The sequence below is a fragment of the Pelophylax lessonae genome (assembly GCF_965119305.1).
Source record: "Pelophylax lessonae genome assembly, chromosome: 9".
In the NCBI taxonomy this organism is placed as follows: Eukaryota; Metazoa; Chordata; class Amphibia; order Anura; family Ranidae; genus Pelophylax; species Pelophylax lessonae.
The window spans coordinates 29,998,861-30,025,348 of record NC_138776.1 but is presented as its reverse complement, the minus strand read 5'-3'; the positions used below and the strand labels follow the sequence as shown (position 1 = coordinate 30,025,348).

Here is a 26,488-nt window from a genome sequence, read left to right as displayed (position 1 = left end):
AAATAGCTCAATTTTTACAATAAAAAAACATGACGCAAGGCCAAATTCATGAGGGCTATAAGGGCAGAATGAACAAGAATGCTCACAAAAATCCAGTCTAGTTTAATTGGAGCCAATCCAAAGGGTCTAGACTCAATAAAGGTCAAAGGGAAAGATCTGAATTCTATTTAATGACTTTTGTCATTAAAATGGAGCAAATGCAATTCGGTTTATTTTTTACAACTAACACCCAATCCTGACCTCTTTCCCCAGCCTTCATTGTTGCGTCCAGCTCTCTCCTACCTGGATGCCGCCTCTCGAAAGGATCAGTCTGTTTATAACTACGCTATGCTCTACTATGCCTTCCGGGTGTCTGGGAATGTGGAGCGTGCCGAAGCTATGCTTGAAAAGTTGAAAACTTTGGCCATTGATGAAGGTACGAAAGCCAATCATTTATACTAAAACACACACACTGTACATATGTCCTAACATTAACATGATCAACTTAATGTAGATCTTGTCAGTGTGCAATTGTTAAAATGCCTGGGTTTAAAGTTATGTAATGAAAATGGAAACATTTTATTAAAGGTCTTGGTATAGGAATAGGTAGGGGGAGGGGGAAAGTAGGGAAAGGGAAAAAACAATCAACTTCAGCTTTAAACCTATCTCAAACCAAGGGGATGGGGCATAGTAACTCGTGCAACTTGGGTAAATGAGCCTGGTTCCCATTGTGAAGATTGGAGCTCTTCATAATCTTGTAAAGAAAGCCGTACATGCTTTGAAGCCAGTTTAACTCGTATTGACCGATTTAATGGAATGTCTCCAGAGTGATCTGTCCTCTACCTTGGTCTTCATTTCTTGAAGCTGCATGTTTACTATGTGACTGTTTCTAGCTGTCTTTTTGCTGGTTGTCCTTTTCTCTTACATGGCTAAGAAGATCTACAATCTTCAAGCCAGCACTCTTCCATTGTCTGTGCCATTGGTGGATATATGCTGACCTCTGTTTTCTATGGGCCACTATTCTTTTGGAGGTGCTACAGGGCCTGTGATATGACTTTCCACAGGTCAAAAAAAGCATTACATCTTAGCCAATCAATGTGTGGACATGTTCTTTCATCTGCTTGCTCTGAAGGAGCCATTATTCTTCAGAAGGATTGGCCTCTGCAGATAATGGATGCCTATACTGGTGGAAAACACTCAGATCTTGCGTATAGGCAGCCTAAATCTTACATTAAAAACAATAGGTTCTTGTTTAGACTGGATTTTCTTAAATTTTTTTAATTTTTGGTAAATGACTATTTTATTTTCTGCTCTCCTCCAGGTGACACTCTTCACTGGCAACGTACATTGCGACCAGAGCAGCAAACTCCCTACCTGTTTTCTCCTCCTTCCCCCTCAGCAGAGTTGGAGATGACAGCCACTGTCCTTAAGGGTATGGTTTATGGGGAGAGTAGGACTACAGTATCTGCAGAGAAACTGAATGATATGGCCAAGATTAGCAACTGGCTTGTTCGAGAGCAAAATATACATGGCTCTTACAGCACCACATCGGTAAGGTTTCTGTTTTTAGGAATGCTCTAGAATTTTTAACATGCCATTCACCTTCAGACCAGACTGTGTTTTGCAGAGCTTTAAAGAGCATTGGCAAATAAATCATTATGGCCAGAATGCTTTCAGAGGGAAACGGAGAACTGCTTAGAATGTTGAGGTTCAGTTTGCAATATATTTGAAAGCACTTGAATTCCACATGTCATTCTAATCCAATACACAAAAGTACCAATGCTTTATCAAATAAAAGCAATACTCCTCTCCGCTTTATGGAAGTCCTCTTGAAACCCAAGCTAAAGGGGAAAATTATAGCATCAGGATAAAATACCGCCTGCTATATATTGTGGATTGGCCATTTTATGTTGCTTTAATGTAGTTTGCAGCAATTTGTAGACAATGGTAGCCAATAAATGGTTGGCTTTTTTACCAGTTGAGAGCAATCTACAGTCAGAATCACGTCTGGTCATACTGGTAATCCCTATGTAGTTTTGCCACAAAGGTACAGCAACACCTAAGTGCAGCCGGAGACCTATGTGTTTATTAAACCTTGCAAGTAGATTGGATTTAGATTGGTTTTATTAGAAACAAAAACGTATACAAGAACCGTTTGCCACAAGGTCATAAAATTCTGACCGCACTGCATGGTTTCCATTTTGTTTGCCAAATTACATAATTAAAAACCTCCATCTGTAGTAGAAGCACTTGAACTCTTTTGCCGCCAAAGCCGTTTTTGTGGGTTTTAGCAAAACTGTTCAGGAAATGGGAAATTTCAGTAAATAATACACACACATTTTATGATCCTTTTTGTAGGTCTTCAACTGAACCTCATTTGGCTGAATTTCTGATACTTGCTATACCCAATGTGTACATTTCACACTCTGTACTCTGTCCACTGGCAACTTATGTATTAGACATGTTCAGTTAGTTTTGTTACGAATATTCGGACGGATTTTTCGTTATTTGGAGATTCGGATATATCCGAATCCCCGCATTACAGTACAAACAGATTTGACCAAATTCTTTGAAAATTCCGAAATGCGGACAAATTTTAGTTCCGTTATTCAAATTGAAATTCGACTCACATTTTACATCGAATTCTATTTGAACTGTAAACATATCGTTGAAATCAAAGACTGTATGTTATTAGCGTACCATTTAGAAATAATGCTGTTTATGTTAAGCCAAAGGTGATTTAAAGAGTCATTGTAATTAGAGATCGACCGATTTATTGGCAACACCGATATATCGGTGGCCGGTATGCACTTTACGATATATCGGAATCGGCCTTTGGATTTACCGATATTGCCGATATTTAGGGAAAGTGCATGTACCAGGGTGATGCCTGCAGCTAGAGGCATCATCCCGGTACCTGCGTCTATAGCAGACGGTCGGCTGACTTGTAATGACAACTGATGCGGCTGAGAAGCCGCTTAGCTGTCATTACAAGGAGCGGAAGGGGACGTCCCCCCCCCCCCCTTTCTGCAGCTTGCCCTGGGTCTCCCGTCCCACCGGGAGACCGGGCATCCTACCTGCACCGCCGCTGTCTGACAGGGTCTCCATTTTTTTAAATTCGGTGCCGAGTACCTGGAAGTGATGTCATGACATCACTTCCGGGTACTGGCGGCGCCGAATTAAAAAAAAAAAAAAAAAAAAAACTTACAGCATTCAGAACAGCTAAACTTGGCGTTTTTTTTGAATGCTTTTAAGTTCAGAGGAGGGGTTTGGGGTCTTTTAGTTCCCCAGATCCCTCCACCACAGTACTTGTAGACAGTTTTAAATTTTTTTTTTTTTGTTTTGATGTCCGAAAACATCGGCCGATATCCGATGACCAAAATATCGGTATCGGCGTTAAAAAAACATCGGTCAATCAATCTGAAAAAAATCCTAAATTTTCAATTTGACCGATTTGAAAATTTATTGAACATTCTGTATCGAGACAAAATTGGTAATTTGAAAAATACATAAAATGCCAAATGGGAAGTGAACTGAAGTTAATGAAACCAAAAACTAGATTAACAAATTTAAACAAAACAAATTTTTTCGCCATGCACATGTCTATGTACAATATAATTTCATTCAAACCTTTTTTTTTTACAAAGAGAAAATACACAAACATTTAGGACAAAGTAAATTTTTGGTTAAATTTAGAAGGCTGAAAGTGCGTCAAGTAGATACCAAACATGTCAAACCTTAAAACTGGATGCGCTTGTAAAATGGTGACAAACTTTAGTACCCTCTTTTCCATAGACGACACTTTAAAAGTACTTAAAGGTCTTCAGTTTAGAGGTACCCAGGAGCTATGGTGCTAGAATTATTGCTTTATTTGAGACCACACCAATAATCGCAATACATTCAAACTGACTAATAGAATCTGTCCCCAAAATGGGTCCTTACCAATGTACATTTTATAAAAGGTGTAGTAGCGCCAAACACTGTAACTGATAACAATATTAAACAATGTGGAGTGTACAATGTACATTTTAGTCTATAATAAAACTCATAGGAGCTTGTACTCCGCCAGCTGCCATGACACCTGCACAAAACTGTAACTGTCTCAACTAGATCTTGTGAGCAGCATAAGGAAAGGCTAGGTGTGCTTATAACATTGTGAGATATTCAAAGAAGGTAAGCTTTATGAAACCATTTTTGCAGGTTTCCAATAACCCCCCCCCTCTTTTTTGGAAGCGAGAAGTGGTTCCTTCTGGGCGTGATTGGGATGTAAAGTTTTTAGTGGGTTTAGGGCATGGGATACTTCAATAAAAGTAGCATATAGTAATATTAGTTACCCATCCTCCCTTTAAGTTAATTGAGTGTTGGACAGTCTAATATCTCACAGCTGGGAGCCTCCGAGGTCTAAGGCCTCACAGCTGAAGACCATGAGGCAAGTCTCTGCTAGATCTATAGCTTCACAGCTGAAGACCATGAGGCAAGTCTCTGCTAGGTCTATAGCTTCACAGCTGAAGATCATGAGGCAAGTCTCTGCTAGGTCTATAGCTTCACAGCTGAAGATCATGAGGCAAGTCTCTGCTAGATCTATAGCTTCACAGCTGAAGACCATGAGGCAAGTCTCTGCTAGATCTATAGCTTCACAGCTGAAGATCATGAGGCAAGTCTCTGCTAGGTCTATAGCTTCACAGCTGAAGACCATGAGGCAAGTCTCTGCTAGGTCTATAGCTTCACAGCTGAAGACCATGAGGCAAGTCTCTGCTAGATCTATAGCTTCACAGCTGAAGATCATGAGGCAAGTCTCTGCTAGGTCTATAGCTTCACAGCTGAAGACCATGAGGCAAGTCTTTGGCATCTGGTTCCCTTGTGCCAATGCACAACTGCTGGTACTGATGTCCAGAATACTACATAGTTACAGGGATCAGTTTAGGGTCTTTACTCACAACTCCTCATGACAGCTCCACCTTCTGGGGAGAAGGAACCCAGCTCCCCAGTACTTAGACTCAGAGGCGTAACTAGAGCCTTCAGGGCCCCGATGCAAGAAACCATGAAGGGCCCCCCCAGATCCCTGGCCGAGGCCCTTCCCTTCAAGCCAGAGGCGTAACTAGAACCTTCAGGGCCCCGATGCAAGAAACCATGAAGGGCCCCCCAGACCCCTGGCCGGGGCCCTTCCCTTCAAGCCCGGGGCTCTTCCCACTAATCCTGGGGCTCTTTACTCTCGTTGCATGGCCTTTTATTATGGTCCCGCAGCAGGATCCTTTCACAAGTTCTGCAGTGGGCCCCCTTCCTGCAATCTTGGGGCCTCCCCACAGTGGTGCAATGCCAGGGCCCGGTCGCAAGTGTGACCTTTGAGATCCTGGAATTTCACCCACTGGTTTGCTACCAGGCCCCCTGGAGCATGGGGCCCGGTAGCAATTGCAACCCCTGCAACCCCTGTAGTTACGCCCCTGCTTCAAGCCCAGGGCTCTTCCCACTAATCCTGGGGCTCTTTACTCTCGTTGCATGGCCTTTTATTACGGTCCCGCAGCAGGATCCTTTCACAAGTTCTGCAGTGGGCTCCCTTCCTGCAATCTTTGGGCCTCCCCACAGTGGTGCAATGCCAGGGCCCGGTCGCAAGTGTGACTTTTGTAATCCTGGAAGTTCACCCACTGGTTTGCTACTGGGCCCCCTGGAGCATGGGGCCCGGTAGCAATCGCAACCCCTGCAACCCCTGTAGTTACGCCCCTGCTTAGACTATGTATCGCCTTTCCAGCCCCTGCTGGACACTCCTCTCCAGGGATTGGCTAGGGCATGATAAATATTCAGTCTGTTTTTTTAAATCTCCTGGCCTAGGCTCTGGAAGCTTCTTCCAGAGACGGGGGAGCAATCAAACTCCCAGCCAGAACCACCACTGCTCCCTTGACTAGAAGGAGCCAAAAACAAATTTTACCTAGCATCCTACACTGAGGATGCTACACAAGGAAGGAGTGGACTGTGGTTGAATCAGGCTGGTTTTGCTACACAATTTGCAGCATATATTTCTGGAGAGTGTGACATTCACTAGAGGGTGCGGTGTGGCCACAAATCGGAAGATTTACTCCTGACTGGATATGATGATGGATACACAATAGATGCACAATATTTTATGCACTGTGAACTTTTTGCAGAAAGAGCATGTTTCACTATTTTGAAATGTATTGGTCAGTTTTGTATTTTTTTTTTTTTTTTTTTTTCACTATACAGATGATTTGTGTGACCTATTTATACAGATTTTTCAGATTTGGTTAATTACATTTTCAATATTTACTTATGGCACTGCAAAACTCTTGGCTGTATTTTCTATAAGGCTTTTGTACCAACCTCCTTATTTTTTTTTCTTCCTGCTTCCTCTATTTTTCTACAAGTGCTGATTGTTTCTGCACATCAAATACAAATAAAGTGTTTTGGATATACTTAACTGCTCGTTTTTTTTTTTTTTTTTTATTCCCCCCTCAGGACACCGTGGCAGTGCTGGATGCCCTGTCTAGTTTTGGAGCCCTGGTGTACCAGAAAAATGCCACAAATACTGTTCAGCTGAAAAGTGGAGATCAAGTCATCAAAGAATTCAGTGTTGACCAATCAAGCAGAATCCTCCTCCAGTCTGAGGCTCTTCCTCAAGTTCCTGGGAGCTACAGCATGGTGGTGTCTGGGAATGGCTGTGTGCTGTTGCAGGTAACATTCTATTGCTGATCATTTTTAGAATTGACAACCTGGTAAATTATCAACATGGAGCTAAACTTTGGATAGAAAAGTTCTCAATATTTACTACACTGTAATTGCACATAGGGCCAATTTTACTAAAATGGGAGAGTGCAAAATCTGGTGCAGCTGTGCATGGTAGCCAATCGGCTTCTAACATCAACTTGTTCAATTAAGCTTTGAGAAACCTGGAAGCTAATTGTACAGCTGCACCAGATTTTGTTCACTGCAGTTTTAGTATCCAAGTTTCACTTCAACCACCAAACCAAAGAGGGAGGGTGGGGGGAGGCATACAAAATGGAACTTTAAATGTACCCTCTAGAGCCAATAGACTTGGCCCCGTCGCCATCTTTGTCTAGTGGATTGCACATGCCTTGAGTGTGGAGGGACATGGGCTCCGGTATTGGAAATGCTGAGATCATTCCACCTTCCTTGGGGTCATGCTCCTTCGATTTTTTTTTTTTTTTTTTTTCTATTTTATGGGGGTTTGATGTTGGAAGCAGCCCTCTATGCTCTAAAGGATTGTGTTTTGGCTTATAGCATAGATCCTGAGGAAGCATAACTGTGAAATGTGTTGCTCACAAGAGCCATATCCAAATTGCTGTATTCTGTGGAATGATATAGTTGATGAGTGGCTTGATGGTTTCATTATATGTTGTATACCCTTTTAACTTTAGTAATAATATTTGGGGTTCTATTTTTAGGATGTTTATTCTCTCTAGAAGTCGCCCCCCCACTTTTTTTTTTTTTTTTTTGTCTCTTCCCTTCTTCCTACATTGGTTTGGTGGTTGGAGTGACAATTGGATACAATTTGGATTAAGGATGGTACCTATGGAGAATGATGTGCACGGGACATAAACCCATCCTTTAATTTTGTTTTGATACCATATTTACTGCATGATGCAACCTCCATTCTCTACTTAAATGAACAAAACAATACTTGGTACATTTCAGCTTTTTCCAGGATCCCCTTTCATGCCTTCTCCAGTTTTGTAGGCAACTGGGGAGTGGATGCTGGCTATACCCAAATTTTAATTTACTAGTAAAGTATACTAGGAACACACCTACTTCTCCCCCAACAAACTCCACTATTTCCAAATAATATTGAGGGATAGATGTGCATAAACATCACTTTAGGTCAGTCTCCCATCTTCACCTTCACTAATACAGAGACCAGGTGCTGGCCCTGTCCATCACGGATTCAAATGAACAAAAATAATTCTGGTTGGCTGCATGTCCAGTAAAAGGTCCTTTTATTTCAGCAAGTCCAACAAACGTCTCCACAAACACAAATGGAGGGGAAGGACATCAGCAGCTAATGTGTTTCACGTTCCCGTAGCTCTTGGTCATAGCTTAAAGTCAGCTATGACGAAATGCTAAGGCTGCACGAACATGTTAGCTGGTGATGATTTCCCCCTCTTTGTGTTTTTAGATATGTTTTTATTGATTTGCTATAATAAAGGGGATTTTACTAGACGTGTGGACTACCATCTTTCCTTATGCCCTTTAAAATTGAGGGATAGCTTGCATAAATGCTTTTAGGTGGCAGTGACCACATTTCCACACAACCCTCTTTTTAGATGATATATCTCTTCTGAGGTGCTCCCTTATAATTAGGCATACTGGTACATGTCCTTGGGGCATCCAAAAAAGTTGTCCAATGTGCCTCGAAAGGCACATCCTGATTCTAAACTTATTTTGAGACTCTCCACTGCCACCTTGCACATCCCGTCAAGACTTTGGCTCCACAATCAAGTTTTCTTTTAGTCAGTAGCTGTTGCTTATTACTATAGAGAAGGATGGAAATACAGATCGAACAGTAAGTCTTGGAACTTTTTTTTAAAAACTCCGCACATCTATACCCTGTTGTATTGCTTTTGGTGTCGCTCAAAGTAGAGATGAAAAGCGTATCCCGGTGTTCCAGAGAATGGGGTGCAGGCTTGTCCTGATACCAATCCAGAGGGCTAGTAAATGTAAAGAGGAAAGGCTTGCCGCTACTCCCGATCAGATAGGGCATGGACTCAGCCTACATGTCTCCACCAAATAGCATCCGGGTGTGCGGTTTGGTGGAGACATGTAGGCTGAGGCTGCTACTTGGTTTATTCACCTAGGTTTGCAGGTGTAGCGGCGATCCATTCCTCTGTACAACATCTACAGGTGCCTACCTTATCTGCTTTTTGATCCTCCTTTCCTTCATTCCATAGTGAATGGATCCCAGGCTACCTTTTTGTATTTGTCATATGCATTCAAGGAGCAATAATTAGACAAGCTAACATATGCTGTTTGTGTATATTCCCTTCAGACTGGAGTTGAGTTCAACGTTCCGGTGAAAAAGTTAAATTCTGCCTTTTCATTGTCCGTGACCACATTTCCAGGCAATTGCAAGAATGGAGTGGCGTACTTGGTTGACTGTCAAGTAAATGCCAGGTAGGAAAAAATTGTCTTTCATTTCTTCAGCTGCTTTTTGTTTTTTAATAGAAGATCTGCAATTAACTGAATGCCATAATTTGTAGAGGTAAAATAGAGAATGTTGTCATGTGCTAGTTGCAGATCTCTGCATAACCCCTTAAGTGGGGCATAGATTAAACAAATTTTGAAGCACCTGCCAACCAGCAAGGGGACCCTAATCAAAAATAGTTTACGGTTTTCAAATTTAAAATAAATTATGCTGTATAACGCTACCTATAACTCGTACAAAAATATGAATGGAAGCACAAATGAAGAGCCACCAGTGGAACAATTGATGGAAACCAGAGAAGATCACAATTCACCTTTTACCATCACTCAGAAATATCTATTTCTTCACATTGATCTAGGAGGAAGTCATAGGCTGGTATAACTTTTGGAGCTTCAGCTTGTATATAACAAACAAGTGTTGTTTTGCAAGCTTTTGCAAAGCATTTGTGAGACTTCCAGAACACTTTGTCCGCACATCCTTCAAAGCCATCATTTTTTTTTTTTTTGCACATTTTAGACCTGGAAAATAGTTAAACCCCTTCAAACAGTATATTTTCTTAAAGCAAGGACCCTGGAGAATAAAATGGGATTAGTTGCAATTTTGTTCCTTGATATAAAAGCTCAAACGTTGTTAGTAAATTCAAAATTTTAGGTTAGGCCTGAAGCTTGGGTAAAACCTCCAAGCATTCGATTGTCATGCGAGATCCTGAAAAATGGTTGCCGTTCCGATTTTTATTTTATTTTTTTTGCATGATCTTTACTCAAAGGTTTTACAAATTGTACATTTTGGTAAATAGTTCACTAAAGTTACACAAGCACATACATTACCTATTTTTTTGTCAAATAGAAAAAAAATGAGGTTGCAATGAGTAAACGGATACCCAACATGTCGAGCCTTAAAGGAGCTGTAAAGTCAGGTTTTTTGTCTTCATGCATTTTAATGCATGAAGATAAAAAAACCTGTGTGTAACAGCCTCCCCAGCACCCCCTAATACTCACCTGAACCCAATCTCTGTCCAGCGATCTCCACGAGTCCCTCGGCCGTCTGGGACTCTCCCTCCTAATTGGCTGAGACACAGCAGCGGTGCCATTGGCTCCCGTGACTGTCAATCACTCATTCAGCCAACTAAGCGAGATGGGCGGGGCCAAACGGCAGCTCCTGTGACTGAATGGACAAAGCTGCAGTTATGGGGGGGGCAGGCACTTGATAGGAGGGAGGGGCTAGGAGCTGCAAAGAGGGACCTGAGAAGAGAAGGGTCTGGGAGGCTCTGTGCAAATCCACTGCAATGGAGCAGGTAAATATAACATAACATGTTTGTTTTTTTCAAACGGCACTTTACAATCACTTTAAAAACCTTGAATCGGTCACCAAGGTAAGACCCAAAATTGTCCACAGGTTATCAGTTTAGTATTAACAATTATGTTCTAGAATTATTGCTCTCCAACGTTCATGGCAATGTGTAGTGCAGAGGTGGTTTTCGTATATAGGCACATCCATCACATGCATTTTTATGTTCTGTATGTGTACATAGAGGCAGTGGGCTTTTATTTTTTTATTTATTTTTTTTAAATTGGCTTTATTGCTATCATATAGGGGATCAATATCTTCCTATGTGATTGCATTTCCTGATGTCACCCTTGCCTACCACTGAAGCTAATGGAGCACAGATCAGCTGAACTCAGAAGTGACCAAATGGACATGTTTATCCACCATGGCCCATTTAACTAATTAAGTATTAATTTGGGTACAGTGTTGCATGACAGTAACTTTTAGACCTTTCTTTGTATTTAGTAACCCCTGGGTTATTTTTTTACTATATAAATAAAACCAGATGAAATATTTTGGAAAAAAAAAATGGGGTTTTCCTTACTCTGTTAAAAATAACAGGACAATGCAAACACCCCCCAAAATGACTTGTTGAAAAATAGACCCCCACCAAGATTAACTAATTTTTGGAAATCAAGCAACATGCTGTGATTAAGGGTGTTACAACATGGAACTTGGTAATGGTGCACTAGATACAGCACCTACAGGTCATACATGGAAGTAAGAGGTGAAGGGGTTATTGTACAGGGTAAATACAGCTAGAGAATGGAGATTAAGGGGGTTAATGTGCAGAATGTATATGGGGGGGGGGGTTACTTGCACTCATTAATTCATTCATCTTTCCATCCGGTTTGAGGACTGCTCACTTCACTGGTGTTAATGGGTGCAGCAACTGCCCGGGGGTGCTTTATCCAGTGCCATTTTATAAATGGTACTGGATAAATTGCCATCAACCATTTTACAGCTACAGCTGTATAAATGTGTCGTGACAGTCAGCACTTTCATTAAGATCTGTGTTTAACCTCCCCAAACCGAAGCTAAAGGGTACTTTAAAGGCTTCAACAAAACTTGGTGAAAGCTCTGCGACTGTTTTGTAAAAGTTGGCTCTACGCAAGGCTCCAATCCAAAGTTAAGACGTGTGAACAAGTCCCTGTACAGTTTTTTGTTTTGTTTTTTTGTTTCGTTTGTTACTTGCGCTTATTGCTTTACTTTTTTTTTTTTTTTTTTTTCTCAGCTATCATGGTATTCAGAACAAGTCCGACATGGCTCTGATAGACATCCCTCTCTTATCCGGATATTCAGTGGAATTTAATTCTCTTTCTAAGGTATGGTTCTTAAAGCCATGTGGCAGATTCTACCTGGCAAAGCGTCATAAGGGATTTGATATGGGAACAATAGAGGGGCCGGCTAGGGGGTGCAGCGCAAAAAAAAAATGGTTAAAGTGCTCAAATTCCAACACTGAGTTTGTGGCAGATGCACAGGAAGGACTTAAAGGAGAATACTGGTCGTGAAAAACTTGCCTGTAAATGTCCCATATTGCCATAAGACCTCCATGTGAGTGAAGGGTATTGTGACTGCTACAGCTTACAGACCATTGAGACAAGGGTACGGGTTCAGCTTTGTTGCAATTTTGAGGAAGATCCACTTCTGTTCAAGCATGACTGTGCCACTTTGTACAAAGCCAGCTCCATAAAGACATGGTTGACTAGTTTTGGTGTTCAACAACTTGAGCATCCTCATAAGAAAAGAAGAAAAAGAAAAGAAAAACAATCACTCCCAGTGCTCAGAGGTTTTTCACAGAGGGAAATGGCTACAAGTTTATACAGGGCCCAATGCTTGACGAATGCAGCCCACCTCAGATAGGGGAATCCAGTGTGAACTACAAAGCCTTAAAAAATGGGAAGGTACACTCACAAAAGTGCAATGTTAAAGCAGAAGCCGGAGGATGCCTTCTGTCTTTACAACCCCTTTAAGCACAAATTCCTCCAGACACACTCCAAAATCTTGATGGCTGTTTATAGTCCCAAAGATTGAAGGAGTGGGGATCCCAAGTTAATGGCTGTGGTTTTAAAATGTGAGAAGTTAAACTTAAGCCAAAATAGTCAGGTGGCCACAAATTTTGGCATAATCAGGATTTTATTTTTTTTCGAATGATCGGGATGCTTGCCTAGACAAACCAGTCAGGCGGGCTCTTGAACAATGAAGTTGTAGTTTAGATTTTGTTTTGTTTTTATAGTTTCATGTTGAGACAATCAAATTGTATGGTGAACTTTAGGGTTCTCATCTTATAATACTCGGTGTCAAACTTGAATTGTGTGCTATTTGTCACCTGGTTTTCTTATACTTGTTTGTTTTTAATTTTCAGCTGCAAGCTATGTTTCCCAAAGTTGAACAGAAGAATAACCATCTCATTGTGTATTTAAATGAGGTAAGTCCTCTCCTGAAGTGAATTCTGAATGTAGAGCTCACCCACAGAGGCGCAACTGAGAATTTTCACAGGTCTCCCTTGCTAGTACAGAGGCTGCCAGGCTCAGTCCTGCGCACACCGGCAATAATGGCTCCATCTAGGGGATAGACCAAACCCAATTTTTGTAGCTAAAGGACTTTGAAGGGCACTTAAGGTACTACTGGTACCACACAAATGCATATATTAAACTCCTATTTAAGTATACAAATATAAAAGTATACCTGCAGCGCTATAACAAAATGTTCATACTGTATGTTCTACACATAAGTTGATACCCACTAGAACGTTCCATATGCAGGCTCAATTTGAACATTCATACGTCTTCTTCAAAGGCACGTGTGAGTAGGATAGGTTACCCATGTGGTTGGGCATGGTCTTTAAAAACAAAGTATGTGTATATTCACTAAAGAGCGTTGTCCATGTGGACCATTTCCATAGGGACAGAAAGCATCCTAAAACCAAAACTAAACACAAGGGATGCCAAAGAGTTTCTATAACCATTAGTGCAATTTAGGGACAAATAACCAATCTCCTTAAGTTAATCGACTCGCACATGCATAGACCCTAGGCCTCAGGATGTAGTCAATATGATGGTCCCATCTCCAGTGTCACCCCTAACACAGGTGGTCAGGCACTATAGCTGGCCTCAGTGTTCTTCACCTATAGGAAAGTGGGCTGCTATAAGGCAAGCAGGCCTACTGGTACTCAGTTGCCCCCAGGACTTGTACACAATGCTATAGTGCCTGGCTAACATGCCAGGACATGCGCTTGCTGAGCACAGCAATTTGGTACTTGCGGTTGGCAGATAGACCGAATGGTTCAATGACAGTCTAGATACAAGGCAGGCAAGGTTCAGAATAGTCCAGGTCAAATCTGTAGTCGAAAGGCAGGCAGAGGTCAGAATAGTCAATCCAAACTGAGGTTGTCAGCAAGGCAATCCAGACCGCAGAGCAGGCAAAGGAACAGGGCAGACAAACGGAGCTTGAGCACGTATTACACATGCTATAACAAGCATGAGACTGCAGGCTTGGCTGGCTTAAATCTGGTTTGGTCTCCATCCAGAGACTGTCCACATCAGTCACCTTGCAGGTTGACAAACAGAATGTATCACAGCCAAAACCCGGATGCTGGAAGGAGACAGACAGTTAAGGATCAGGAGGGCTAAACAATCCTGACATCCAGCCTCAACAATGCCAGACTGAACCTCTGTCTTTGGAATTTTCTGCCTAGGAGATTTTGTTTTATTTATTGCTGAGCTTTAATAGGAGAGGAGTTTAGGGTCACAGGATACTTTAAAATTATATCAGCAGTCAGAGGACAAACTCCAGAACAGAAAATTCTTATAGAAGCAAGCACACGCTACACTCCCAAATCTGGCTTTACTCATGATGTCCCAGGAGCTGCTTGCTACCCAGCATCCACAGGTAGATCCTCACCAAGGGAGAGAACAGATCCATCTCCAGACATGGACTTCCGAACAGTGCCCTCCAGCAAAAACCCATTGGCACTCTCCTCTAGGCCTTCAGCCCATCTCCTGAGGCCCAGACTGCAAATGTCTTGGTGGCTATCTCCCAGGGGCAGCAGCTCTAGGAGAACTGGACTGCGCCCTGGAGAGGATAGAACAATGTAGCCAGGCCTCCCAAACATTTTATCACCTCCCCAGCTACCTTCTGGATGCCATCTTCAGGGATTGGTTGGAACATAATAAATATTCATGCTGGTCATTTGAATCTCCCTGCTCTATATTCTAAAAACTTCTTCCAGATGCTGGTGAGGGAAATTAAGCACCCCAGATAGGAAACCGTGACCAGACAAAAAATCAACCACTGCTCCAATGACTGCAATAAAGCCAAAAATGTAGCTTAGCAGCCTAATTGGAGGAGAGCCCTCCTGCATAATCCCCTGTGATCAATCTTACAAATTGGTGCAGGGCAAAAAGTAAACCCATTTTATTTTTTGATGTCTAAACTGATTATTTTTGTTTGCATTTTGCAGATGACCAGCGAAGGTGTCTCCTTTACTGTGACACAAGAAATGAGACCCAGAGTGGAGAACTTCCAGCCAAGAACAGTGAAGGTCTATTCCTACTATGAGAAAGGTGACATACACATTCTGCTTTAAATCTGGATTTTTATCCCAATTCCAGATCTATGAGTATTTGAAGCCCATGAATATTTACAGTTTTTAAAGTGTATTTTAAGGCAAAAGTGAAAACCATCTCTGCAATACATGCACTTTTTTGTGTTTTTATCCTTTTTTTTAAACCTCTTTAACCCTTTCACTTGCAGAGTTGCTTATGCAGTTTTTTTCATTTTTGCACACATGTTCAAAAATAATTTTAGGCCTCAACATTACATATCCCCCTCACAACATATTTTCTGAAGGCAGAGCCCCTGGATAATATATTTTTAATTCCACTTTTTGTAATCCAAAATTTGCGCAACTGTTTATCAAGCACATTTTCAGCAAATTTTAATATATTTCAGTTTGGGGCTCACAAACTCTAGATATAGGTGTATAGCTCAAAAATTAAATTGTTTAATTGACTTGATGCTATACTCTGCTCAAAAAAATGAAAGGAACACTTTTTTAATCACTGTATTTTCTGAATTTATGATAAATCTAAAAAGAATGAGATTGCACTGAAATAACCAATAACCAATATGTCAAGCTTTAAAATTGAGCCTGTATGCACAATGACGACAAACTTCAGTAGCCTATATTTTTAATAGGCAGCGATTTAAAAGCCCCTTGGGGTCATCAGTTTAGAGTTAACTGAACCATGGCCCTAGAATTATTGCTCTTTGGCTCCTTTCACACATGCTGTCCGTTTGTCTGTTTTTCATCCTTCCGTTGACGGATAAAAAACGGACATCAATGCATCTCTATGTAAAAACGGATCATCCGTTCATATCCGTTTTCATCCACTTCCGTCAATGTCAGTTTTTTTTTTTTTTGAACGGATGAGTGCCCTATTTGTCCGTTTTTTGTCCGATCCGTTTTTTGACAGATGAAAAACGGTCCGCTTTTCATTGGTTTTTGCATTGGTAGTGGATGTAAAAAAAGGATGGAAAAGCGGATGAAAAACGGATGCATTTTGACGTGACTGAACTGAAAGGACCTTATGTGTGAAAGGGGCCTAAGTCAGGAATGCACAACGATGGAACATGTTTTCACACATAGGCGCCCTGAAGGATGTGTTTACCTTTTGTGGGTGGGGCAGACTCGATGTTTTTAAGGGGGGTTCGAAGTACTTTGGTGTGAATTATTATATATTTTTTTTTCACTAAAACTTTTATATCCCAAATCGGATATGAACTCTTTGTGACGGGTCCTCCTTTAATTGGGAAGTTTTATCAATCGCAGTCCTTACAGGCTTGCAAACAGTTTGTGTAGGGTGCTGCAGTGACTTGGTGGATGGCACCACCATACAATCATTGTAAAATAGGGATCTTCATGATCACATAATCTTGTCCTTTTATTCACATAAGGTAACCGGCATCCCAGGCTGACGTTTATGGGTCTTGCAGTATCCCGGCCCCTTTTTTTTTTTTTTTTTTTTCCTGCCCTAAAAAATGGATCCTGCAAGTTCCCAAAACATTGGCCTGCGATGTCGGTCTGTAGGCGGGGCTGAATAGTTTGATACCCACTGGGAAGGGAAGACACACAGAGATCCAATGTGTATTAACGTAAAATTTCCAACTAAACAGTAACCTGGTCTTTGTGGCAACGCCAAACTGGCCAACAGCACTAAGAGAACTGTGTAGAAATTGCAGAGAGTGATAACTCTGATGCCGACAACATCTGGCAGAAGAGACGGCTGGAAGGCAGTTGTGCAACAAAGCACCTAGCAGAAAAGCTCCGGTCTGTAGAACTGCTGAACAGTCCCTATTCTGTCCCTCCACTGGAACCTCTCCCTATAGAAACATAGAATGTGTCGGCAGATAAGAACCATTTGGCCCATCTAGTCTGCCCAATATATCTGAATCGTATGAATAGTCCCTGGCCCTATCTTATATGAAGGATAGCCTTATGCCTATCCCATGCATGCTTAAACTCCTTCACTGTATTTTCAGCTACCACTTCTGCAGGAAGGTTATTCCATGCATCCACTACTCTCTCAATAAAGTAATACTTCCTCATATTACTTTTAAACCTTTGCCCCTCTAATTTAAAACTGTGTCCTCTTGTGGTAGTTTTTCTTCTTTTAAATATGCTCTCCTCCTTTACCGAGTTGATTCCCTTTATGTATTTAAAAGTTTCTATCATATCCCCTCTGTCTCTTCTTTCTTCCAAGCTATACATGTTAAGGTCCTTTAACCTTTCCTGGTAGGTACATGCTAGGTACTCTCCTTAACTAGCAGGTTCCTGTCCCTAAACAAATCTCACACAAAAATGCACACCAACTGATGGCCAGTGCTATTTATTAGCACTGCCCACACTAAAGATGGAAATGGAGGCCAGCGGAGGAGCAACGACCAATCAGACACTGCCCATTTGATGACACCTACAGAGGAACCTGCGTTCCCCTGTCCTCCTCTCTAAATGGTGGCTGCAGAACAGCCCCACCTGGTCTAGAAGGTCAAACTACACCTGCCTACATGCCTTTTACCTTATGTGAATAAAAGACAAGATTATAATTTTATACCAGTGTTAGTGAAGAAGTCCTCTTTAATGAGACATCGGGCGTTTTTAGTCCCCTGATGTCTCACCTGCCTTCCACTGAAGATAATGGAGTGCAGATGGCACTCCAATTAGCTTCTTCCTTGTGACAATGGTAATTGGAAGTGATAAGTGATACTCTGGCCCCTTTCACGCGATCAGACCAATCGTTTCCGCCTGTTTTTCAGGCGGGCCCAATTGGGCCACCCATTCTCTATTAGGAGGTGAATGTTAGCGGACACGTGTCCGCTGACACCCGCCTGGCTTCTGACCGACCAGATCTGCTGAAAATCAACAAATGGTGATTCGCCATTTGTCCAGAGGGTTGGATCAGATGAAAACAGACAGGCTGCCCGTTTTCATCCGATCTCCCCATAAATGAGCAGGACTTGACAGGTCAGTCTCTGCACAGTGAGCGGAGACAGACCTGTCATCCGCCTGTCCAACGGGGATCAACAGAGCAGTCCTTGCCGAGCAAGCTGAGTCTGTCAAACGATTCCACCCCGTGTGAAAGGTGCCTTATTGGCTAACATGGTAAAAAGACTCAACTAAGGATAAAGATACAAAATTTCCATAGAGAATGTTTAGCAGAGGGAAAAACCAGGATGTTAACTCAGCGTTGCCCTCAGTGTCTCTGGGGCAGGAAGTCTCCTCAGGGGGGAAATTGACAATGAAAAAAAAAGCTTGGCATAGGATCCAAGCCTGCCCTAACCTATGACACTGGCTTCTAATTTTATTAAAGTCAGTGGACCCCCTGGATGAGTCTTTTATTGCTGTCTATTCAGATTTACACACATTTGGCACTGTTTATTGGTGAGTTTTTTTCTGCTCTTTGTATTGTATTGCACCTTATTTGCCTCTAATTTTTTTTAACAGATGAAAATGGCTCTGCTGAATTGCACCACCCGTGCACTCTTTCAGGCTAAACAAAGTAAGGCTGCTTAGCATAATTCTATGTATATGCAATAATTTCCAATGTGCAGAATAAAAGTAATAAAACTGGAATGTCAATGCTGCGGGGTGATGCACTGATTTTGGTGCAGAATCGTAATGGGAAAATATAATGCATACCGTTATATCTGTTTCTCATGCACATAGAGCCAAATGTCTTTCAAGTGACAATAAGAGTCCTGACTGTCCTCCCTCCACCCCCTCCTGATGTCTCCTTGCTTCCTTTTTTTTTTTTTTTTTTTCCTAGAAGTCTATCCATCAACCTTACATGACCTTCCCCTCTTCCTCTAGAGGAGGTGGGTTGTCCTTAATGCTTCAATAATAGGCACTCACATAAAGTGAGCACTATTTGGGGCAGTAGTACTCTGAGCCCAGGCTAACAGGATGAGGGTTCCCCATGGTCGGTCCAGGAGAGCCTGTGCAGAGGAAGTGGGGTAAAGGATGCTTGCTATCATTAGACATGGAACAATCATGACGTTTAGTGGCAGCAAGACCAGATAAAATATGGATGATATTTTAACAGCACCAAGAGGAAATTACAACAAGATTAAATGTAACCAATTTTATTCATGATGTTTAAAAGCAAACTCATTGTAAAATGTATATCTCTCATATATAGAATTTACATGTAAACCCTACAAAACTCGTACAGAAAGATGTGAGGTTGCACCCCAATGCGTTTCAGCATTGAAATGTCTTCCTCAGGGGGGGATTGCAAAAAGAGTAGATTCTACAAAAACAATAAAATATTAACACATTATCGCAGAACACAATATATATTTTTGAAACCAAGTATCAACATGACAATAGCTGGCAAACCTATATAAAGTGGCAGCAAGACATTACTGCAGCCTCTTCCCTTTTATTCACTTTTTGTAGCTGGAATTCTGTTGGGAAACCATTCATAATATGGTAAAAACCTAATTTTGCTATACAGTAGGAGGGGAACCTCTGGGTGAATCTAAGATGGAAAATGACCTGGTGGTTCTGGTGGAAAACAGGCTTGGTAGTGGCATGCAAAGCCAACAGAATACTGGCATGTATAAAAAAAGGGGATTCACTCCAGAAATAAAGAGATTATTCTCCCTCTCTGCAAGACTCTGGTCCGGCCACATCTGGAGTAGTCCGTCCAGTTCTGGGCACCGGTCCTCCGGAAGGATGTGCTGGAACTGGAGAGAGTCCAGAGAAGGGCAACAAAAATAATTAGGGGAATGGAGGACATCAGCTATGAGGAAAAGACTACAAGCACTGAACTTATTCTCTGGAGAAGAGACGCTTGAGAGGGGATATGATGTCAATGTACAAATACTGTACTGGTGAGGACCCTAGCATAAGGAACAAACTTTTTAGGGAAAGGGAATACAAGAAGACACGTGGCCACTCACTAAAACTAGAGGAAGAACAGTTTAAGCTTCAAATACGTAGGGGGTTCTTTACTTTCAGAGCAGTAAGGATGTGAAATTCTGTTCCACAAGCAGTCGTATCAGCAGGGAGCATCGATGGTTTCAAAAAACTATGAGATGGGCACCTTAAAAACCACAACATAGAGGGGTATACAATGTACGGTTAACAGCAAACCCACACACATCATAGGTTGAACTGGATGGACTGATGTTTTTTTTTTTTTTCAACCTCACAAACTATAACTATGTATGTATTGTATGATACGAAGTAATGCAGTGCTATTAATTTTGAATGTCCCCCTAAGTAGAGCAGTGCATTTTAGTACATTCAAAGGTAAGCCATTTCTGTGTTGTGCTGTGCATACCTGGTGTTATGTGCACTGGCAGCCCATATAAAATCAATCCACTGCCTTAAATTGGTTGTAACCCTTACATATACCCAGTAAAGCGACTGGCCTCAATTGATACATAGAAGGGAAACAAATCCTCCATAAGTTGTAACTAATTATCTGCAGCAATCTCTTCTCTACAGCCTTCTAAAGCACACCTTTTTACACAGCATCTCAGAGCTATAGCAGGCAGGGGGCCGGGATCTGATGTCACACATTGTAGAGTATAAAGAGGGGAGCCAAGTGTAAAGACACACCACACTCTACACAGTCTCATAGAAAAACATGTACAGGTGAGGCTGTCAATTCCCTTGTGTGCTGGAGGAGGGGGGCAGGTAGTACACAGATGCTTCCCAGGATTCCTGTTCACATTGCAACCCCCCCCCCCATCAAAAATGAGGGGTTATAGTTGGTGGTGGGTTCTGGTCCTAGCAGTGGCGATATACATATTGGCATTGGTAGTCTTGTCTGACTATGGGATAACCCTACATTTAGGTTATATATCTGATTAGTCTGTTATTTGCTTGCAGGAAAAGAAGTTCTGAAGATTTGGTCAGCCTCAGCTCATCGACCAAACTGCTGTACTGCTTTCTAGGTCACACTAGTTACATAACCTGTATGGAAAAAAAATCTAATGCTGGAAAGTTCAATAAAAAAAGTTTAACAAATATCATGGTTGTGAATTTTCTTATTTACACCGGTCAATATCAAAGTTAAGGCAATAGTATTTAACTTGTACAGTAACCGTATTCTATTTTGGGGGAGGAAAGTGTTTTTTGGTGTGTTCCAAGCTGGGGTTTGATTGTTCCCCGTGTATGTGTATGTGTATGTGTATGTGTATGTGTATGTGTGTTTGTGTGTGTGTGTATGTGTGTATGTGTGTATGTATGTATCACCTCCAAACCTCAGCAGGCAAGGAATGCACTATTGCACTAGCATTCAGCCTAGTTGATATGTAGGGGTGGACTAATCGGAGTGAGGTGTTAATATTATTTGATATATCGTAGAATTCAGTCCTTCACACAGGGGTTGATGTGCAGTGAAGGTGTCGTTGAACTTTGTTCTGGTCTTGGGCTGCTACCTCTCTGATGGTATCTTGGAGAACACTCAGCGAATGGCAAAACTCTGGGGTGGGTATTGAGTAGCGCCCTGTATAAAAGTTTGTGACACAGAAAGGTAAAATCAAAGCGTTTATTATACAAAGGTATCAGCTGAAGCCCCCCCCCCCCTTTCCTCAGCTGGCATCTTGCAATAATACCGGGTTTGACAGTTTGGATCAAGCCCTTACAGAAGTCTCTGAATTGTGGGCTGGTGGTGGAACTGTGGTTCCCTGGGTGGAGGTTTGTAACTCCAGTGTCCACCAGCGGGTGTCTCCCATCAGCCAAGAAGAGCCCAGAAATCAATTTCTAACTGATGTTGGCTGCTGGGAGGGTATTTTAGTCTTCCCATATTAGTCCCCCTCGCGCCAGTGTGTTTTCATGCTGCCAGATACTGCTAGCTATTATCCTGCTTCTGCCTGTACTTGGTACCCTGAATCCCGTTGCCTTGTGCCTGCTCTAGTATTTTCCTGATTTCCGTTTTGGTCCCCCTTCCCATCTGCTACCTGCACTTCCATAGCTTTCCCTGCTTTCTGCATTCCCCATTTTGTATATATTGTGTATAGTTAGTTGCTGGTTAGACTTTGTTAGGTTGATTAGTTGGGTATTCTGTCACTGAGTTTTATGGTTCATGGTATTTTATAGGTTTGCGGTGTGCTGGTGTTTGGATGGATTTGATTTCACTGTAAATACATTTCACTTAAAGCATACGCAGTTTGGTCCCAGTTTCCTGAGTGTAGCCAGGCATATCTGTCCATCCCTGGTGCTGATCCCTGACACTCGCATGCACAGTTTCAGCCCTGAGGAAGGGGTAGGCATTTCCCCAAAACAAGTTGGCTTCATCGAACACCTTTTTGTTCAATAAACACTCTTGACCTTTCCTTTTTGGTGTCATGAACTTTTGTACTAGCCACACCTTAATACCCACCTCAGAGTTGTGCCGCCAGCGTCAACCTGGAAATGCTCATAAATTCAACTTGGGTGATGGAACAGGTCTAACCTGTTCTGTACAAACACAAAAGCTAACACAGGGCTGAATCCTAATTGCTGCAATAGGCTTGGAATGGATGTAGCAGGTGTGATTTAACGACACTTAATTATGAAAGGTGTATAGTGTGTGGATAGCGGAGGTTCACTTGAAGGTGCTGTACTGATATAGAACACAGCTTACATACCAAAGACTTGGTGTTCTGTACGGGGCAAGCTTTCTGGTTGGTGAGGCTGTCCTTCCATTAACTGTGAGAAACAATTGTCCTCATGGTGCAATACAGAATGCTAATTAGTTGGCATAGGCCTGCGCACGGGGAAGTATTGAATTTTCCACATTTTGTCATGGTGCAACCAAAAACGTAAATGTATTTTATTGGGATTTTATGTGATAGACCAACACAAAGTGGCACATAATTGTGAAGTGAACGGAAAATGATAAATGGGTTTCAACATTTTTTACAAATATCTGAAAAGTGTGGCGCGCCTTTGTATTCAGCCCCCTTTACTCTTGATCGGGAAAAGGGAACAGACATTTTATTTATCAAACCTGTATTTATGATTAAGCAGATCTATTGGATGTATATTTTGTGAGAAGTCATATTGTATAACAGCTGTTGTCTTCAAAAGCCATTTATACCTCCTGTTAGATTGCTATCTAGGCTTTTGAAGACCTGTCCAGTTGTTTACTGGAAGTAACAAGCCTTTGTGAACAACTATTCCGCATTTCAATCAAGATGTGACTTCAAAGAAAATTAGATAGGTGCCACCCTCTTCAGACAGTATAAATTGTAATACAAGTCCTTAGGAAGTTAGAGCAATGTTTATTAAGCCAACAGAATGTATGTAACTGAATTGCTCTCCAAACATGTTTACCTACATGTTTGTATAATAAATGTAATTTTCAATTTGGCTTCAACAGTCAAAATGTTACTGAAACCCATGAGTTTTGGGGTTACCCTTAGTCTGATACCCCTAACTAAAATATAGTGGAAACAAAGTCACCTAATTAGTAAACGGAGTCCACCTGTATGTAATTTAATCTCAATATAAATACAGCTGTCCTGTGAATCCCTCAGAGGTTTGTTAGAGAACTTGAGTGAACCAACAGCATCATGAAGGCCAAAGAACAAACCAGACAGGTCAGGGATAAAGTTGTTGAAGTGTAAAGCAGGGTTAGGTTATAAAAAAAAAAAAAAAAAAAAAAAAAAATCCCAAGCTTTGATCATCTCACAGAGCACTGTTCAATCCATCATCTGAAAATGGAAAGAGAATGGCACAACTGCAAACCTACCAAGACACTGCCGTCCACCTAAACTGACCGGCCGGGCAAGGAGAGCATTCATCAGAGAAGCAGCCAAGATGCCCATGGGAACTCTGGAGGAGTTGCAGAGTTCCACAGCTCAGGTGGGAGAATCTGTCCACAGGACAAATTTTCAAGGCACTGTAAGTGGCTGGCAAATTAAAGCCAAACCTATTAGGCAGTTAAAGCAACAGGTTTTTCTTTTGGGGATACATGCATGCCATTTTTTTTTTGTCTGGAGTTACTTTTATAAAACTTTTTTTAAAAAAAAATTAACTATTTTATATATAAAAAAAAAATCTGTTTGAAGTTAAAGTGTAACTTCAGACAAAAAAAAATGGCATGTATGTATCCCCAAAAGAAAAAACTGTTGCTGTAACGGTTTCAGAGGAAAAACTGATAGATGAGGAAAGAGGGTAAGGAGTGTGTAGGCAGGTGTTATTATCTGTCAGGGTAATAAAGGGTGGTGTCGACCCTTTTGGTTGGTGATGCTTCCTGCAGTGGGGATATACTGTATATAAGACGGGGGGGGTTAAGGTATATTGTTTGGGTTGTTCATAGGAGTAGACAAGGCCATACATGCAGAGATCTACTACTGCACAGAGAGTGGAGTAACCTTCGTGAGGGACTCTGAAAGTTGAAGCCAAACTACTATTAAGTGGAAATTAACACAACCTAAATGTATGAGGACCACAGCACAGCCCAGATAGGGCACTTATTGGGAAGGGAATGGAAATGGCATTGTAACTGAAGATTGTATTGTAGTGTATAGCTAAGACTGCATAACCTCTAATTATTACAGAAAAAGAAGTGGCTAGTTAACCACTTACTACCCGCCCGTCGGCAAATGACGGCGGAGCGGTGTAGCTATTATCCTGGGACCCCGTCATATGACAGCGCACCAGAACAGCCTCTTTCGCGTGCCCCCGGGGGCGAGCGGAGCGGCGATCGTGACCGCGCCGTGTTGCTAGGACATGGCGCGATCCTGATCTTGGTAAAGAGTCAATGACATGACTCTTTACCCATGTGATCGGCTGTGTCCAATCACAGCCGGTCACATGTAAATGAGGAAGTGCCGTTATTCGTCAGTGTGTGAGGCAAGGAGAGCCGATCAGCGGCTCCTCCTAATAAGGGACACAGGGAAACACAAGAGTGAAATAAAGTGCCATAACTGTCCACCATCAGTGCCCACAGTGCTTGCCATCAGTGCCCATAGTCCTGCCAGTCAGTGCCCATCAGTGTCTGCTCACCTAGGCACTGACTGGCAGCACTATGGGCACTGAGTGTGGGCACTGATGTGGCTTTCCATCAGTGCTCATCAGTGCCACCCATCAGTGTCCATCAGTGCCAACTATCAGTGCTCATCAGTGCGGCATATTAGTACCTCCTCATCAGTGCCACCTCATCAGTGCACATCAGTGAAGGAGAAAAATGTATTATTTTTTGTAAAAATTTTCTGTCTTTTTTTTTTTTTTTTTTTTTTTTTTTTTTTTGTAAGAAATAAAAAACCCAGAGGTGATTAAATACCACCAAAACAAAGCTCTATTTGTGTGAAAAAAATGATAAAAATTTCATATGGGTACAGTGTAGCATGACCGCGCAATTGTCATTCAAAGTGTGACAGCGCTGAAAGCTGAAAATTGGCCTGGGAAGGAAGGGGGTGAAAGTGCACTGTAGGCAAGTGTTTAAGTAAAATAGTTTGGTCTGAAATACTTTAGGGATAGAGAATAAGAATACGTTCCTGCACTGAATAGGAAGAGGAAACAATGTGAAGACTCTTGTTCAGTTTCTGGGCGATAGAAAGTAAGTAGTAAGAGGAGGCACAGCCAGCTTGAGAGAGAAGGCAGTGATGACCGGTGACTAAGGTTACATCGGAGGGGTAGTACCATGGCTGTGTGGTCTACCCTTCTAAGTGACAGGGGCCCTGTGTTAGAGCCCCTGCATAATGGAACCCTTCAATGGAATGGCCCCTGGACCACAGGTTCCATGCTGAATAAGTAACACCTGTTGGGTAATTTGTGTAAAAGAACTGGTGGAGGAAAATCCTTGTTCTATGCTATTTCCCCCAAAATTACTCTGTTGCCAGTGGTGGGATAAGTGTCACTGGCAAGTGAGAAGAAGTTATCCTTTTAGTGTGGGGCCCAGTAAAGTAATTTGGTCTTTGGCCATGAGGGCTTCTAACTCACTCATAAACTGTACCACCATGCCTACACTTGGCTAATGTAATCATATATAACCTGACCACACGTGGGTCCCTTTGCATACCAGCAAGCGGGCAACCTTTGTTGGTCATGCAATTGTTATTGGGATAACTCCTATTTTATATTTTTCCAATAACATAGCATAATCTAAAGCGCTTCATTTATAAAATAAGGTCTGCAGGTATCGACAGCAGGGTTTGCTCTTGGATACGGAACTGGCTAAAAGGGCGTGTCCAAAGGGTGGTAATAAACAGCGCATACTCAGACTGGTCTGAGGTAGTAAGCGGGGTGCCCCAGGGCTCAGTCCTGGGACCAACCTTGTTCAATTTATTCATAAACCGCATTGAGGACGGGATCAGTAGTTCAATATCAGTTTTTGCAGATGACACAATTGGCCAGGGCAATAACTGCACAGCATGAAGCAGATATCCTACAGAATGACCTGGACAAAATAGCGGTGTGGGCAAAGACATGGCAAATGAGGTTTAATGTGGAGAAGTGTAGGGTTTTGCACTTGGGGACTAAAAACATAAAAACACAATACACGTTAGGAG

At 41.9% G+C, this 26,488-nt stretch overlaps 1 protein-coding gene across 1 annotated transcript in view; it reads left to right on the top strand.

The window, feature by feature from the left end:
• The window catches only part of LOC309564193 (alpha-2-macroglobulin-like), a 125,865-nt gene extending 104,877 nt beyond the window's left edge, over positions 1 to 20,988 (top strand). The window contains exons 28-36 of the mRNA XM_082268824.1: positions 253 to 415; positions 1,301 to 1,530; positions 6,448 to 6,663; positions 8,993 to 9,117; positions 11,709 to 11,799; positions 12,840 to 12,902; positions 14,937 to 15,039; positions 18,480 to 18,534; positions 20,877 to 20,988. Coding sequence (XP_082124950.1) covers positions 253 to 415; positions 1,301 to 1,530; positions 6,448 to 6,663; positions 8,993 to 9,117; positions 11,709 to 11,799; positions 12,840 to 12,902; positions 14,937 to 15,039; positions 18,480 to 18,529 — 1,041 coding nt within the window. The 3' untranslated portion in view covers positions 18,530 to 18,534; positions 20,877 to 20,988. The remainder of the gene's footprint in view (positions 1 to 252; positions 416 to 1,300; positions 1,531 to 6,447; positions 6,664 to 8,992; positions 9,118 to 11,708; positions 11,800 to 12,839; positions 12,903 to 14,936; positions 15,040 to 18,479; positions 18,535 to 20,876) is intronic.
• Positions 20,989 to 26,488: the final 5,500 nt, after the last annotated feature.